At 31.9% G+C, this 13,952-nt stretch overlaps 1 protein-coding gene and 1 non-coding gene across 3 annotated transcripts; one reads left to right on the top strand and one right to left on the bottom strand.

The window, feature by feature from the left end:
• Positions 1-1,188: 1,188 nt before the first annotated feature.
• Positions 1,189-1,260, top strand: TRNAE-UUC (transfer RNA glutamic acid (anticodon UUC)). Its single transcript has one exon. It is a non-coding gene; the product is annotated as a tRNA-Glu (tRNA).
• A 40-nt stretch (positions 1,261-1,300) lies between these two features.
• On the bottom strand, positions 1,301-13,229 carry LOC135948665 (solute carrier family 25 member 45). Of its 2 annotated transcripts, none has more exons than XM_065498041.1 (6): positions 12,944-13,229; positions 4,950-5,062; positions 4,632-4,872; positions 4,459-4,573; positions 4,116-4,383; positions 1,301-1,555 (listed from the first exon to the last, which is right to left on the bottom strand). In XM_065498041.1, exons 1-6 carry the CDS (start codon positions 12,984-12,986, stop codon positions 1,403-1,405), a joined length of 933 nt encoding a protein of 310 aa, XP_065354113.1. In that variant the 5' UTR covers positions 12,987-13,229; the 3' UTR covers positions 1,301-1,402. The 2 variants fall into 2 exon arrangements, with proteins under 2 accessions (XP_065354113.1, XP_065354114.1); XM_065498042.1 differs by lacking the exon at positions 12,944-13,229 and adding an exon at positions 5,137-5,521.
• Between the last annotated feature and the right edge of the window lie 723 nt (positions 13,230-13,952).

The following is a 13,952-nucleotide window of genomic DNA, read 5'->3' as shown; positions in this document are numbered from 1 at the left end:
TTTTTTATTTTTTTTTTTAGTTTTTAATTTTTTTTTTTTTGGAAAAAAAATGTATGATAAAAAAAATTGTTGATGAAAAAAAAATTCGGGTTAAAAAATATTTTTCCCGATATTGTAGGTCCAACTTACTATAGCCTTATCTACATCGTTGCAATGGACTTTGAAATATCTATCATAAGATATCCATATTGTCTATATTAATGACTTAGTAATCCAGATATATGTAGATCAAAAATAGGTCAAAAATCGAGGTTGTCCCGGTTTTTTGCTTATATCTCCGTTATTTATGGACCGATTTTGCTGATTTTAAATAGCAAACTTCTCGAAAGTATGTCTGACAGAATTATTGAAGATATGGATCCCGAAGATATCTGGGGTCTTCAGAAAATTGATTTCAACAGACGGACAGACAGACGTACATGGCTTAATCGACTCCGCTATCTATAAGGATCCAGAATATACACACTTTATAGGGTCGGAAATGAAAAATGTAGAAATTACAAACGGAATGACAAACTTATATATACCCTTCTCACGAAGGTGAAGGGTATAAAAAGATTCAGCTTTTCAACTTTATTAACCCATGATAACGTAAAGTCAAAAATATAGTTATTTTCTTACATCGTTAGATCATTGTTAAAATATGAAACTGGCAACCAAAATAAATTTTAAAATTTTAATTTTTTCAATATTAATTAAGAATTTAACCTTTAAAAGGGAACAATTTCCAAAATGTGCACAATAAGTGTCATCCTAATGGGCATGTTTCATTATTTTTGAAATACATACTACATTTTTGAACAATACTATTTTATTTTTACAAGACCTAAACTGGCAACACTTTACTACACAGATGTCGGCAAATTGAAATCTGGCGTGAATTTCGGGTCACCCTTTCTTTTTGAAAAGTGAACAAAAATATTTAGCAAATTCTTAAACCTATACAACAAAATAGCTTTAACAGCCACTAAGCAAAGACAAACAAACAACTTTCAATTTCAGTTTTCAAAGCTTTTATGCTCCTATAATAAAAAGCTTGCAAGGGAAAAGCTCATTTAAACATAAAAATACATATGTACTACATATAATACAAAAATACTTTGCAAGATGTATATGAAGATGTATGCAATAATACATGCACCATATTCCAGCACAACTGCATTCATATTCTTTGCTGCACTTAATATATCCCATATGGTCTAGTGGCTAGGATATCTGGCTTTCACCCAGAAGGCCCGGGTTCGATTCCCGGTATGGGAAAGTTTTTTTCTACTTTTTTTAAAAAATAAAAGAATTTAAATCTTCAATATAATTTTATTTAATTTACACAGCCAATTTTTTCGTTGTTTTTACCAATTAGAAAACATAATAAAAAATAAAAAAAAAACATAAGACTTAAAACTTAAATAAATTTAGGGGCAGATTTTTGCACATGCCAAACTTTATGACACCATTCCAAGGCATATTCATAACCAACAAAGGTGGCGGCATTAAAGGGTATAGCTCGAACTACCAGCATCCAGCTGCCGCGGAATAATCTACGCCAACCATAACGCTGCAAGCAGAAAAACAATAAAATAAAATTATGAATTTGTGTTAAAAAAATGGAATATAATTTTAAAATATGACTGTATAAATGATTTTGTAAAAAAAATCTATTGCGCAGTAGCTGGACAAAATTATTTAATATATTTTTTATATGAATTTGGGGTCCGTGAATCGAAAAATTGTGTTTAAAAAGCTTGGACCATTTCATTTTTATATACAGTAATTTTGACTTACCTGCACAATCAACTTTGCACGATATTTTGTGCAGGTAAGTTAAAAATGCAGTTAACCTCAATGCACTTACCTGCTCATTGATGCTGGTAAGTGCATTTACAGTTTACTGCCCAAAAAAGCAGCTAACGGTAAATAATTTACATGAAGCTTTGTGATTTTTCCGTCTAAAAATAACGTCAAATTGATATTTTAGCTACTTTTAAAATTACTAAGAAGTTTACAACATATTTTTTCATTCAAAATCGTATTTTTATACCCTTCACCTTCGTGAGAAGGGTATATATATGTTTGTCATTCCGTTTGTAATTTCTACATTTTTCATTTCCGACCCTATAAAGTATATATATTCTGGATCCTTATAGATAGCGGAGTCGATTAAGCCATGTCCGTCTGTTAGTTGAAATCAATTTGCTGAAGATCCCAGATATCTTCGGGATCCAAATCTTCAATAATTCTGTCAGACATGCTTTCGAGAAGTCTGCTATTTAAAATCAGCAAAATCCATCCATAAATAACGGAGATATGATCAAAAAACCGGGACAACCTCGATTTTTGACCTATTTTTGATATATATATGGATTACTAAGTCATTAATATAGACAATATGGATATCTAATGATAGATATTTCAAAGTACATTGCAACGATTAGGCTATAGTAAGTTAGACATACAATGGGTCAAAATCGGGAAAAATACTTTTTGACCCGAATTTTTTTTCATCAAAAAATTGTTTTTGTCATAAATTTTTTTTCCAAAAAAAAAAAAATTTAAAAAACTTTTTTTAAAAAAAATTAAAAAACAATTTGAAAAACAATTAAAAAAAATTTTGTTTACCTAAAAATATTTAAAAAAAATTTATTTTAAAGTATAATTTGGTGAAGGGTATATAAGATTCGGCACAGCCGAATATAGCTCTCTTACTTGTTTTTAGTTGTTTATTTGCCTTTTTGATTTTTAATATTTTTTTTAAGTTTTTAATACACTAAAACACACTTTTAGAAAAAACCGGTTATTCGATGATAAAAACCCGGTTTCTTCGATATTCGAAATGTGAGCTTTTCAAAAAAACCCAAAACCGACTTATCCAAAAAAAACCGGTTATTGAAAACCGGTCCGATCACCCTAATATGTACGGAACGGTATACAAAACTGTTTGACATTATTATACACCCCAATTATGAATAAAAAGTAGGCGGGAGTTTTTTCACTTTTCGCATTTTTATACCCTTCACCATGAGTGACATGGTTATATATAAGTTTGTCATTCCGTTTGTAAGTATATATATTCTGGATCGTTATAGATAGCGGAATCGCTATTTAAATCGGTCGCTATTTAAAATCGAGAAAATCGGTCCACAAATGGCTGATATATAAGGAAAAAACTAGGACAACCTCGATTTTTGACCTACAGTGAGCCTCAAAAGTGAGTATACACTAAAAACTATTTGATTTTTTTAAGATAATAAAAATCCTAAAATTTATCTATAGATTAAAATTTAAAAGTTTCGGTTTGTTGGAGAATGGGCTGAAAAATAGATTCGGTTGTGAAAAAAAAAGATTTAAGTCGGACTATAATGATTTTCGTGACCTTAAAAAAAATCTAATAATTTTTGGTGTATACTCATTTTTGAGGCTCACTGTATATCAGGAATACTAAGTCATTAATATAGACAATATGGATATATAATGATAGATATTTCAAAGACCTTTGCAACGACGTATATAAGACCATAGTAAGTTGGACCATGGTAACACTGACCACAGTCGATCACAAAATAAATGTTAATAAATACATATGTAAGAGTTCAACATACTTTTAAACTACATATGAGGAGCCGCAGAACAGAAGGTACTTTTTCGATTTTTTTACAAATTGATTTTTTGGTATTTTTATAATATTTGGGTTGAAATCTTTTAGAAAAAATAAATTTCCCAACAGAATCAAATCAATTTCAGAACAAAAGGTACTTTTTCGATTTTTTTACAAATTGATTTTTTGGTATTTTTATAATATTTGGGTTGAAATCTTTTAGAAAAAATCAATTTCCCAAAATTTTTAAATTTTCAAAAAAGTACTTTTTGTTCTGCGGCTCCTCATATTTAAACGTTAATAAAGGTGGACTTGGAATTTCGTAAAATGTTTACAATTTATCAATGAATTTTAATTTACTTATTCAGATTAGTATGCTCAATTTATCACTTAAATAACGCAAAATTACGTCAAATAATACTAAATGGTTCTATACATTTTCTAGTTCTAGGGATATTTCTGATACGGTTTATATTTTTACAAATATTATCATGTTATAAACTTTATATACATAATTAAATACCTTAAAATTCTTAGACAGACAATGCCAAATATTACGATATTGTCTACTTTCTTCAGCCTGCATTATGGTCTTAACCACATCGAAGGGTATTACACAGACCCACGATAAAATACCAGCCCAGGCACCAGCCAATGTTGTCACCACAAAATCCACTTTAGCTTCATCCTCTTTACGCTGACGACGACGATTTTGTACAAATTCAGTTTGATCTATATACGTGGTGGTGTGACGATAAGCCAACATATAAATACCATAAGGAAAGACATCACTGCAAGAAACAATTAAAACATTATGTACAAACTAATCCTGCAGTATTTCAAAATATTTTTTTTCGAAAATCTACCGACACATCATGGGAAGTAGACCGCGGTAAAGTCCAGAGATGCCATCAGTTACTAAGATCTTTTTAAATGTGCCATAAGTTGTTCTGCGTATGCCATAGACGTAATCGCTATAAACTAAAAAGCAATAAAGATTTTTGAAAAGTTATTTCAAATATGTACTCCATTTACTTACAATGTTGTGTTTGTAATCGCACTTTTATCAGTTCAATGGGACAGGCTATAAACGATTGCACAAAACCAGCCACAGAACCGGCCACAAATATATTCTTATCCTCCAATTGTTCCCTTTGATAGTCACTGTGACACACCATTCTCAGCTGCCGCAGATGATTGCCATAGACCCCGAATAAAATCGAATTAATGGCTCCCGTTGTGACAAATGGAAAAAACATTCCCCTATAAAACCCATTGATCTAAAGGAAGAGATGATTGGTTAAAAATAAATACATTGCTTTAATATTATTTGATTTAAAAAGTACTAGTAACTCACCCCTCTGTTACGTTTGTAAATCTGTTGAGTGGCGGTTGGTACTGTGGTATTTGAGGCCTGCTGCCATGTTTTAATTGTGTCCAAAGGATGTGCTATTAATACTCCACAAGCACCTGAGGGTTTTTATTTAGAAATACATACATATATTTAAATTTACAAAGAGTTTCTCTTTTTTTTTCTTACGTACTTTTCTAATTTGTAAAGATTTATTTATTGTATTTTTGGCAATTTAATAGCCATGCAATGTTAATTACAATATGTGCGAAATGATGTATTTTGTATAATATTTTTCGATCGTGTTCTATCGATTCTGAAATCAATTCATTTAAATAGACATCTATTGATAGTTTTTCAATAGAAGTCTAGTAAGTGGTGGTCAAACGCCAAATTGTAATGATTGTTAGTGTTGGACATTTGTAAATAAGGAGTGCGCACGAAAAAAATGGTGCGTGCGTTTGGGTTTATAATTTTGTTTACACACAAGCTAAAGACTGGATTAGCCGACCGTTGAAGGAATGTAACCGTAATGTTGACTTAACGTAAGACTTTAGTGCGATTATAGAACATTAAAAATACATAACACGAATTTGACATAAAAATCCTAAAAAAAAATTATTGTTTTTTTTATATTGTATTTTGTATTGTATTTTTAAAAAAATAAGTATATTTCAATTTAATTGCTTTTAAAGATTAACCCTGCTAGCAGATGTCAAGTAGAAACGTAATGAAATTCTGTTCTTAACAGGTTCAGACCAAGGCGAATTTATACAAGGTGGAGTCAGTCAAACATCTGATTTTGGTTCTAAGAACTGTCAAAGCTTGTTTTTATATTTAAATATCTACATATTCTAAGCTTATTAACAAAATATTTATTGTTTACATAAATAAGTAAAGCCCTCACTATTCAATTATCTACACTATATTAAGTTTAAATACTTATTTGTTAAATTTTTCATTTTGGTTTTTTGACATTTGTTAAGACCAATCGTTCATTTTGTAGAACTGAATTCGCCTTGGTTCAGACGTTACTGATTCCTTACATTTTATCACTATAATTGCTTTAACTACTTTACACACAACAAAAACGATCAGCTGTTCCGTTCCGTTAAGGATACATTACATTACGGTCGGCTAATCCACCCTTAAAGCTACGTTTCCGCATACACCGTAATCGGCACCGAAAACGAAATTCCATACATTTGCGAAAAAAAAGTTCGTTTCAGAAATCGGCAACGAAAATTGGAAACGAAACGGCACCGTTTAGTAACTAAAAACCTGTCATTTGGGCACAAAGTATACAGAGGCGACACGGCAAAAAAAAATATATTTGTCTCTTTCGCTCGAAACAATTTCAACTGGTTTGGTTTTGTGCTTATTTATATAGTTGTTTGTTTTAACGCACTATCTGTATTAAACCGCAAATTTGTTTTCTCTTTCTATCGAAACAATTTCAAAAAAAGCTGATTTTAGTGTTTTTGAACTGTCAAATTTGACGCCTCTGTATACTTTGTGATTTGGGGCCGCAACGAAAACAACTTCAAGTAGGTTGTTTTCGGTGCTGTAGGATCGAAATTATTTTAATTATTGTAAGAGGAAAATAATAGATTTTGTCAAAAATAATGAAATTTTATTTAATGTGCGACTTCCAAAATTAAAAAATAAAATCTCGTTTCCGAAACGAAAACAATTCAGAAACGAGGCGGTGACAAACACCAACGTTTTTCAGTTTTCGTTATCGCCGATTACGGTGTATGCGGAAACCCAGCTTAATTTGGTGCCGTTTTATTGTTTTACATTTTTCACTACTGTCAGAAACGTCAAGCTAAATATTAACTTATATGTCATTTTGACAGGTACACATCTGTCATTTATTCTCACTTAGTTACTGAACATTACAGTATAAACAACAACGTTTTTTTTGCTTCGAAAATCTCGAATTTTGTACCAACGAATCATCCTATGCGGGAAGTTTTGCTTTACTTCCTTAATTTAAAAAGAAAAAGTGCTCACCAAAGCTTAGGGTGAATGTATTCCATCGGTTTCAACGTTCGAAAGATGGTTTGTGCTGATCAGAAGTGGTGATTTTGACACGGAAGACTAAGATCGCCTAGGCTAGAAGCTGAAGACCAATAAGTGAAGGCATTACTTCATGAAAATTGTTGCAAAACTCAACGAGAGCTTGCACAATCATTGGCAGCTACTCAATCAGCAATTTCAAAACGATTGCGTGTAGCAGTACTCATCCAAAAGCAGGGAAATTCGATACCATACGAATTGAAGCCGAGAGACCTTGAAAGACCATTTAGCATATCCCAAATGATGCTTGAACGCTATAAAAGTAAATCACTTTTGCACCGCATCATTACTTACGATGAGAAATGGATACATTACAATAACCTGAAGCTTAAGAGATCGTATGTGAAGTCCGACTAACCAGCCGAATAGGCGCTAAGGTAATGCTCTGTATTTGGTGGGAGCAAAAGGGTCCTATGTATTATAAGCTGCTGAAATCTGACCAGACCATCAAAGGAAACTGGAACCAAACACAACTGATTCGTTTGGAGGAAGTATTGGCCGATAGACGCCCAGAATATTCGTCCAGACATGAAACCGTACTATCCATAATGACAACGCTCCGCCACATGTAGCAATAACTGTTATGAAGTATTGAGAACGAGGATGTTGGAAAATTTTGTCTATCCGCCTTATTTTCCAGACCTTGTCCCGTTCGACTACTATTTGTTTCGATCGATGCAGAACGCTCTCTCTGAGATACGCTTCACTTTCGAACAGAGTATCCGACATTGGATTGGTTCGTTCTTGGCCTCAAAAGAATTCATATGTTGCCAGAACGATGGAAACAGATCATACAATGGCCAATACTTTGAATAAATTTATATTGTACAAATGTTTCTCAAAAAAATCCCTCATTTTTATGTCATACATCCAATAATAAATATAAAACAATTCACTCAGAAGTTACTACTTTATTAATATAAACGTGAGCATTATTTTGTTCATGCTCACTCCTTATGTACAACGCACAGTGGCAAAAGCAGAGTGTTAAAAATAATTTGTTTCATGTTTAAGAATTTCAATATCAGGTTGTTTATATGAATGTTTAAAAGGTATGTGTACGATGAAATTAGCGATTGGATGAATCCAAGTAATTGTTGATCTAGTTAATCACATAAAAGAAGAAAAAGTTCAATCCCATTGTGTATTTTCAACAAACAATTTTTTGCTCTTCATTATTCTTTTAGCTAGCGTGAATTGTCTTTCTAGGGAACTGATATCCGATCATTTGGGTATATTATATTAAAAAAATCTTTATTATGAATGTTACTCAATTTTATATAAAATTTTGTGTTAAACAGTCAACTACTACGGCTCTTCTCTATCTCTCTTAGTCAAATTTACTACCTGTTAAATTTCGACCAATTTCCAGTTTCGATATTTTAATTGATTTCCAGCACGAGTTTAAATAGTGAGTTTCCAATTGGAACTGGCGTAATCCATACGCCCATGTTTTGAAAAACGCATTACGCTTAAAAATAGCGTTAAAAAACTCTAGAAATTTGACGTTTTCAAAACGCTAGTGTATACTGAAACCAATAGCAAATAGCGTGGTTTTCAAAACATGCTGAAATTCGTTTTGCTGCGTTTTCCAGAGCTTTTGTTTCCTCGCTTACAGTTGATCATGTATTTCCAATTGCAATTGCACCTTAGAAGCGTTAGTTCACACTAGACTAGATAAATTGAATCGAAAAGATTCAATTTATTACTTAGTCTAGTGTGAACTAATTTCATCGTACGCAATCCTTCTGTATCTATATGCTATAAAACCTCTTCTCTCTTTCTTATGCTTTTTAGATTGCGAAAGCGAGCAATTGCAAATTCTTTATATTGATTGTCAACACACTTTTCTTTGGAAACTGTGCAACAATGTTTGTGAATTAGAAAACAACTGAAATATGGCAACATCTAGACAAAAATGTGTTTTGCTCCATTTAATCTATAAATCGATTGATTTCAAAAACGATAAATTTTCAAAAAACAAGTAATTGACAAATTGCTCGATTTCGTACACTGAAACTGGTTTGTTTATTCGAATGTAAATCGAGTAAAACATGTGGATTCTAGTCTATACACGGAAATCATGCTGCCAAATTTGATGATGATCGATCGGTCCATAATTGTACATTGCTTGGACAGAATCTTGTCGGTATCAAGATAAAATTCAACATAAATTAGTTTCATGGATACTGAAATAACATTGACGAATTCTATATACCATTTTCCATAATCATTATAACGATCAGATCCAAATATCATATCAATATCGAGAGGGCATTAAACACAAATTAATGTTGTATATCATGAATCCGATTGTTATCATATTCGGTAAATGAACCGCAACAAGAGAGAATATGAATGCATTGGTGTTTTTGCACTCAGCGAAATCTCTCTCTGACCATTGCTCCCATATAAGACCTACTTCCAAAAATTACATAGAGCTAATTTTTTACTTGTTAGTTAAACCTAGTTTAACATACTGTTGTGTTAAAAATAAAACAAATTTAGACGATCTTAAATCAGCCAGTCCATTTCAAATATTCTTAATTTATGAACTTTAATATTAAGACAAGTGTAACTTTCTTAATTATTGGTTTAGGTAAACCCTATTCAAACCCTCTCACTTGTTTTCATTGTTTTATTTTCACAATATTGAAAAAATAAAATAAATAATTTTTAGCTGCAAATTTTCTCAAACGTTTAGCTTATTGATATACTGTGCAAATTGAATGCTATAATTCAGCCCAAACTACTATTTTTAGATTGATAAGAAATGGGGGATGCGCTTTAATTGAAAATAGGTCAATGTTACGTTCACAATCAAATTATATACCTAGAAAAAATCACCATACAAATTCCACATATCACGGGTTATTCATATTTATTATTTGCGAGAAAACCTAAGACGATAAAGCATGTGATAAAAAAAAACTGCCTTGATCACACCAATTAGAGAGCAAAAACTATTGTTAGCGCTTTAGCAAATTAATAATTGGCCATAATTCATTTTAAAATACAGACTTCCTAATGAATTTAAAACACAGTGCATATTTGCCAAAGCTTTTTCCCTAATTAATAACAAATTATTTATGCAAATTATGAACAAATACACAATTATTAGAAACAAAATTATTTGCTTTGGTCTAGTATAACTAACAAACTAATACCGTAGCAGCCACTTGTTATTTCAGATCAAGAAACATCTGCCAAGAAAAAAAATACAAGAATCTGAAAAAAATATATAACAACGTGCATCACAACTAATTACGTACATAAGAATGTGAAAATGAGCGAGATTGGCTTGAGTGTTTAACATTATTCGAATAAAAGTTTATTCGTTTTGGACTAAAAACAAAAATAGATTAGCATAAAATATGTTAAATATCTAGTCAAATATCAAGCTATGTGAAAATAGCTTAAGCCCACTCGCATAACTCTAACCTACCAAATAGGTATTAAAGGAATAGATCTAAGCTTTCTTTTGAGAAAAAAAATGTTTGAAAAAGCGCCCATTTTGGAAAACAAAAGTTCAATTTTGCAAAAAAAAAAGAAGTCAAATATTGTATGTCGCATCCCTCTAAGCGACCAAAAAGGTCTTCAAGGAAAAGACCAAAGCTTTATTTTTAGCAAAAAAATTTTTTAAAAAAATTGTCCATTTTGAAAAAAAGTAAAAAATTGTATGTTTTGATTTACAAAACATTTATTTTGATAGATATCAAACTCGCATCCCACTAAGCGACCAAATAGGTCTTCAAGGAAAATATCTAAACTTTCTTTTGAGAAAAAGTCAATTTTGAAAAAAACTCTAAATTATTTCGGGAAAAAATGTTATATGTTTTTTCGAAAGATCGCTATCGAAACTATTTGGGACACACTTTGCTAAGAACAATAGATAATAAGTTACATGGATGAGAAAAAACACATGTTTGGTAAAAATATACAGCCCAACTATGAATAAAAATTCCCCGGGAGTTTTTTTCCCTTTTCCCATTTTTCCTATTCAAATTCAATGCGAAAAAACTCCCGGGGGAATTTTTTATTCATAATTGGGCTGATAAAATTTGTACCCCCTCCAACTTAAACCGTTCTTCACCGATCTTGTTGAAGAACTAACCTTGGTACAATTTCATGCCGAACGGAAGACATCGATATCTAAAGTTGGTTTACTTGACATGAAATCCCCCATATTATATTAATGTACATATTTCCAATATTTGTTGAACTAGTCCAGATGAAATATTATATTTTATGACCTTTTCCCATATTTCTGGCAACATTTGGATTCCGTGCCAAAAGAAATGCTTCTCTTTAGAGGCCAAGAACGTACCAATATCGGATACCCTGTTCCAAAGTGAAGCTTATCCCAGAGAAAGCGTTCTGCATCGATCGAAACAAACACAAGTCGGAAGGGGCAAGGTCAAAACTTCCCAACTACTTCATTCTAAATACTTTTTAACAGGTTTTGCAACATGTGGCCGAGCGTTGTCATGGTGGAATATTACGGTTTCATGTCTGGCCGCATATTCTGGGCATTCTTCGTACAATGATCGCTTCAAACGAATCAGTTGCGTTCGGTACAGGTTCCCCGTGATGGTCCGGTCAGAGTTTAGCAGCATGTAAAGAACCCTTTTGGACCCACCAAAAACAGAGCATTACCTTAGCGCCATGGATATTCGGATTTTGTGTCAATTCGGCTGGTTGACCGGGCTTCACATACGATCTCTTACGCTTCGGGTTATCGTAATGGATCCATTTTTCATCGCAAATAATGATTCGATGCAAAAATTACTTTCTTTTATAAGGTTCAAGCAGCATTTCAGATATACAAAATCGTCTTTCAAGGTCTCTTAGCTTCAATTCGTGTGGTACCCAAATTCCCAGCTTTTGGATGAATCCTGCTAATCGCAAACGTTTTGAAATTGCTGTTTGAGTAGCCCCCAATGATTTTTCAACTTTTGTTGAGTTTGACTACAATCTTCATGGAATAATGCCTCTAATTTTCATCGCAAATAATGATTCGGGGCAAAAATTACTTTCTTTTATAGGGCTCAAGCAGCATTTCAGACATACAAAACCGTCTTTCAAGGTCTCTCAGCTTTAATTCGTATGGTGATCATTTTTTGATGAATTCTGTTGCTCGCAAACGTTTTGAAATTGTTGATGAAGTAGCTCCCAATGAATTTGCAAGCTTTTGTTGAGTTTGACAACAATCTTCAATTCTTAGTTTTCAAACTTTTTTGGCTGGCCTGGGCGATCTTTGTCTTCCGTGTCAAAATCACCACTTCTGAACCGAATAAACCATCTCTCGCAAGTTGAAACCGAAACATTCACCACAAGCTTTGGTGTGCAAAGATACGTCAACTCTGTTAATCCCGAATTTTTAAGTCATTCACCCAATAATTCAAATACCTCCTCTAACATCTACGTCATAATGTGGTCGATTTACAATTAATCGAATAACTGTAAACGAAGACGATAAGACACTGATAGAAACTGCAACAATTCCCATAGACATATTTCTTCACCAACACATGTTTATAAGAGTATATTTGAGTGTTTCTAAGAGAGAGACAGAGAGAGTGAGAGAATACTTTATAATAAATAATAAAGAGATCACGGGCGCTAAACATGAACTTGACCAGCTGTTCCGTTGTGCACTCAAGAAAGGTTAATTAGATATGGAAAATATTTCAGGCAATTTAATATTGTTTATATTGTAATTTTATAACAAACACATTAAACACCTACTAAAGCTAAAATACTTAAGTAAATTTGTTATTTTTATTTTCTTGCTCCTATTTATTACATCATCATGTAAGTGAAAGTGCATTCATTTGTTTCAATGAAATTTGTTAAATAATTTTGTAAATGATACAATGTATTAAATATTAATATTCTTTATATTAAATTTCACTTGCCACCAAAACAACCAGCCATGAAATCACAATAAAGTTCTTTCATTATTATTTTTTTATTTTATTTTTAATTATTTTGTTTATTATTTTTCTCCAATTAATTTACTTTTTCTTTTTTTTTGTTTTGAATTTTATTTGCGACACATTTTTTTCTGTTTTAATAAATCAGCTTATGATGAAATTTTACAACTAAAATGAATGAATTTATGTAAATATTTTCTAATTTCCTAATGCACTTTTAATGTTAATGAAACCCCATAGAAGGGGACGACTTCACTACCGAAACTGAGCTAATTAACAACTAAATAAGTTGTGCACTTTTTAGCAGCGAAATGGGTCAGAACAGAAAAGCTTTTTTGTTTTGTTTTACAAAAAGCTTTCTGTTATTTAATGTGAAATGTGCTTAAGAATATGCATGTAATGTTAACAAGTGTCCTTAAGTTAAGAGAAATTTGACAAAGAATAACAGTTTGAAAGAGAACAAGTAAGAGTATTATATTCAGTTGTGTCGAATCTTGTGTAGCTTCTATATAGTTTTGGCCTTCTATGGGAAGTTGAATCAGTTGTGATCCGAACTTTACAGAATTTGATGGAGTGATTAATTTCTTAAAACTTTAAGTGACTTATAAGGAATATGAAACAGTAATATTCTATTATGACAACGATCGGCCGAATGCTGCAATTCCTGTTAAAAAGTTTTTAGAATGAAGTGGTTGGGAAGTTTTACCTCACTCACCTTATAGTCCAGACCTTGCTCCGTCCGACTACTATTTGTTGCGGTCGATGCAGAACGCACTCTGCCATACGCTTCGCTTTGGAACAGAGTATCCGATATTGATTCGTTCTTCCCCTCAAAAGTGGAGCAGTTCTTTTGGCTCGGAATCCATATTTTGCCAGAAAGATGAGAAAAGGCCATAGCTAATAATGGCCAATACTTTGAATAAATTTATATTGTACAAATGTTTCAAAATACAAGCTAAACATTTGAAAAAATCTCACATTTTTAAGTCAT

This window comes from Calliphora vicina, chromosome 1 (assembly GCF_958450345.1).
Source record: "Calliphora vicina chromosome 1, idCalVici1.1, whole genome shotgun sequence".
NCBI lineage: Eukaryota > Metazoa > Arthropoda > Insecta > Diptera > Calliphoridae > Calliphora > Calliphora vicina.
The sequence above is the reverse complement of the archived record's forward strand: the minus strand, read 5'-3'. Positions and strand labels throughout refer to the sequence as shown.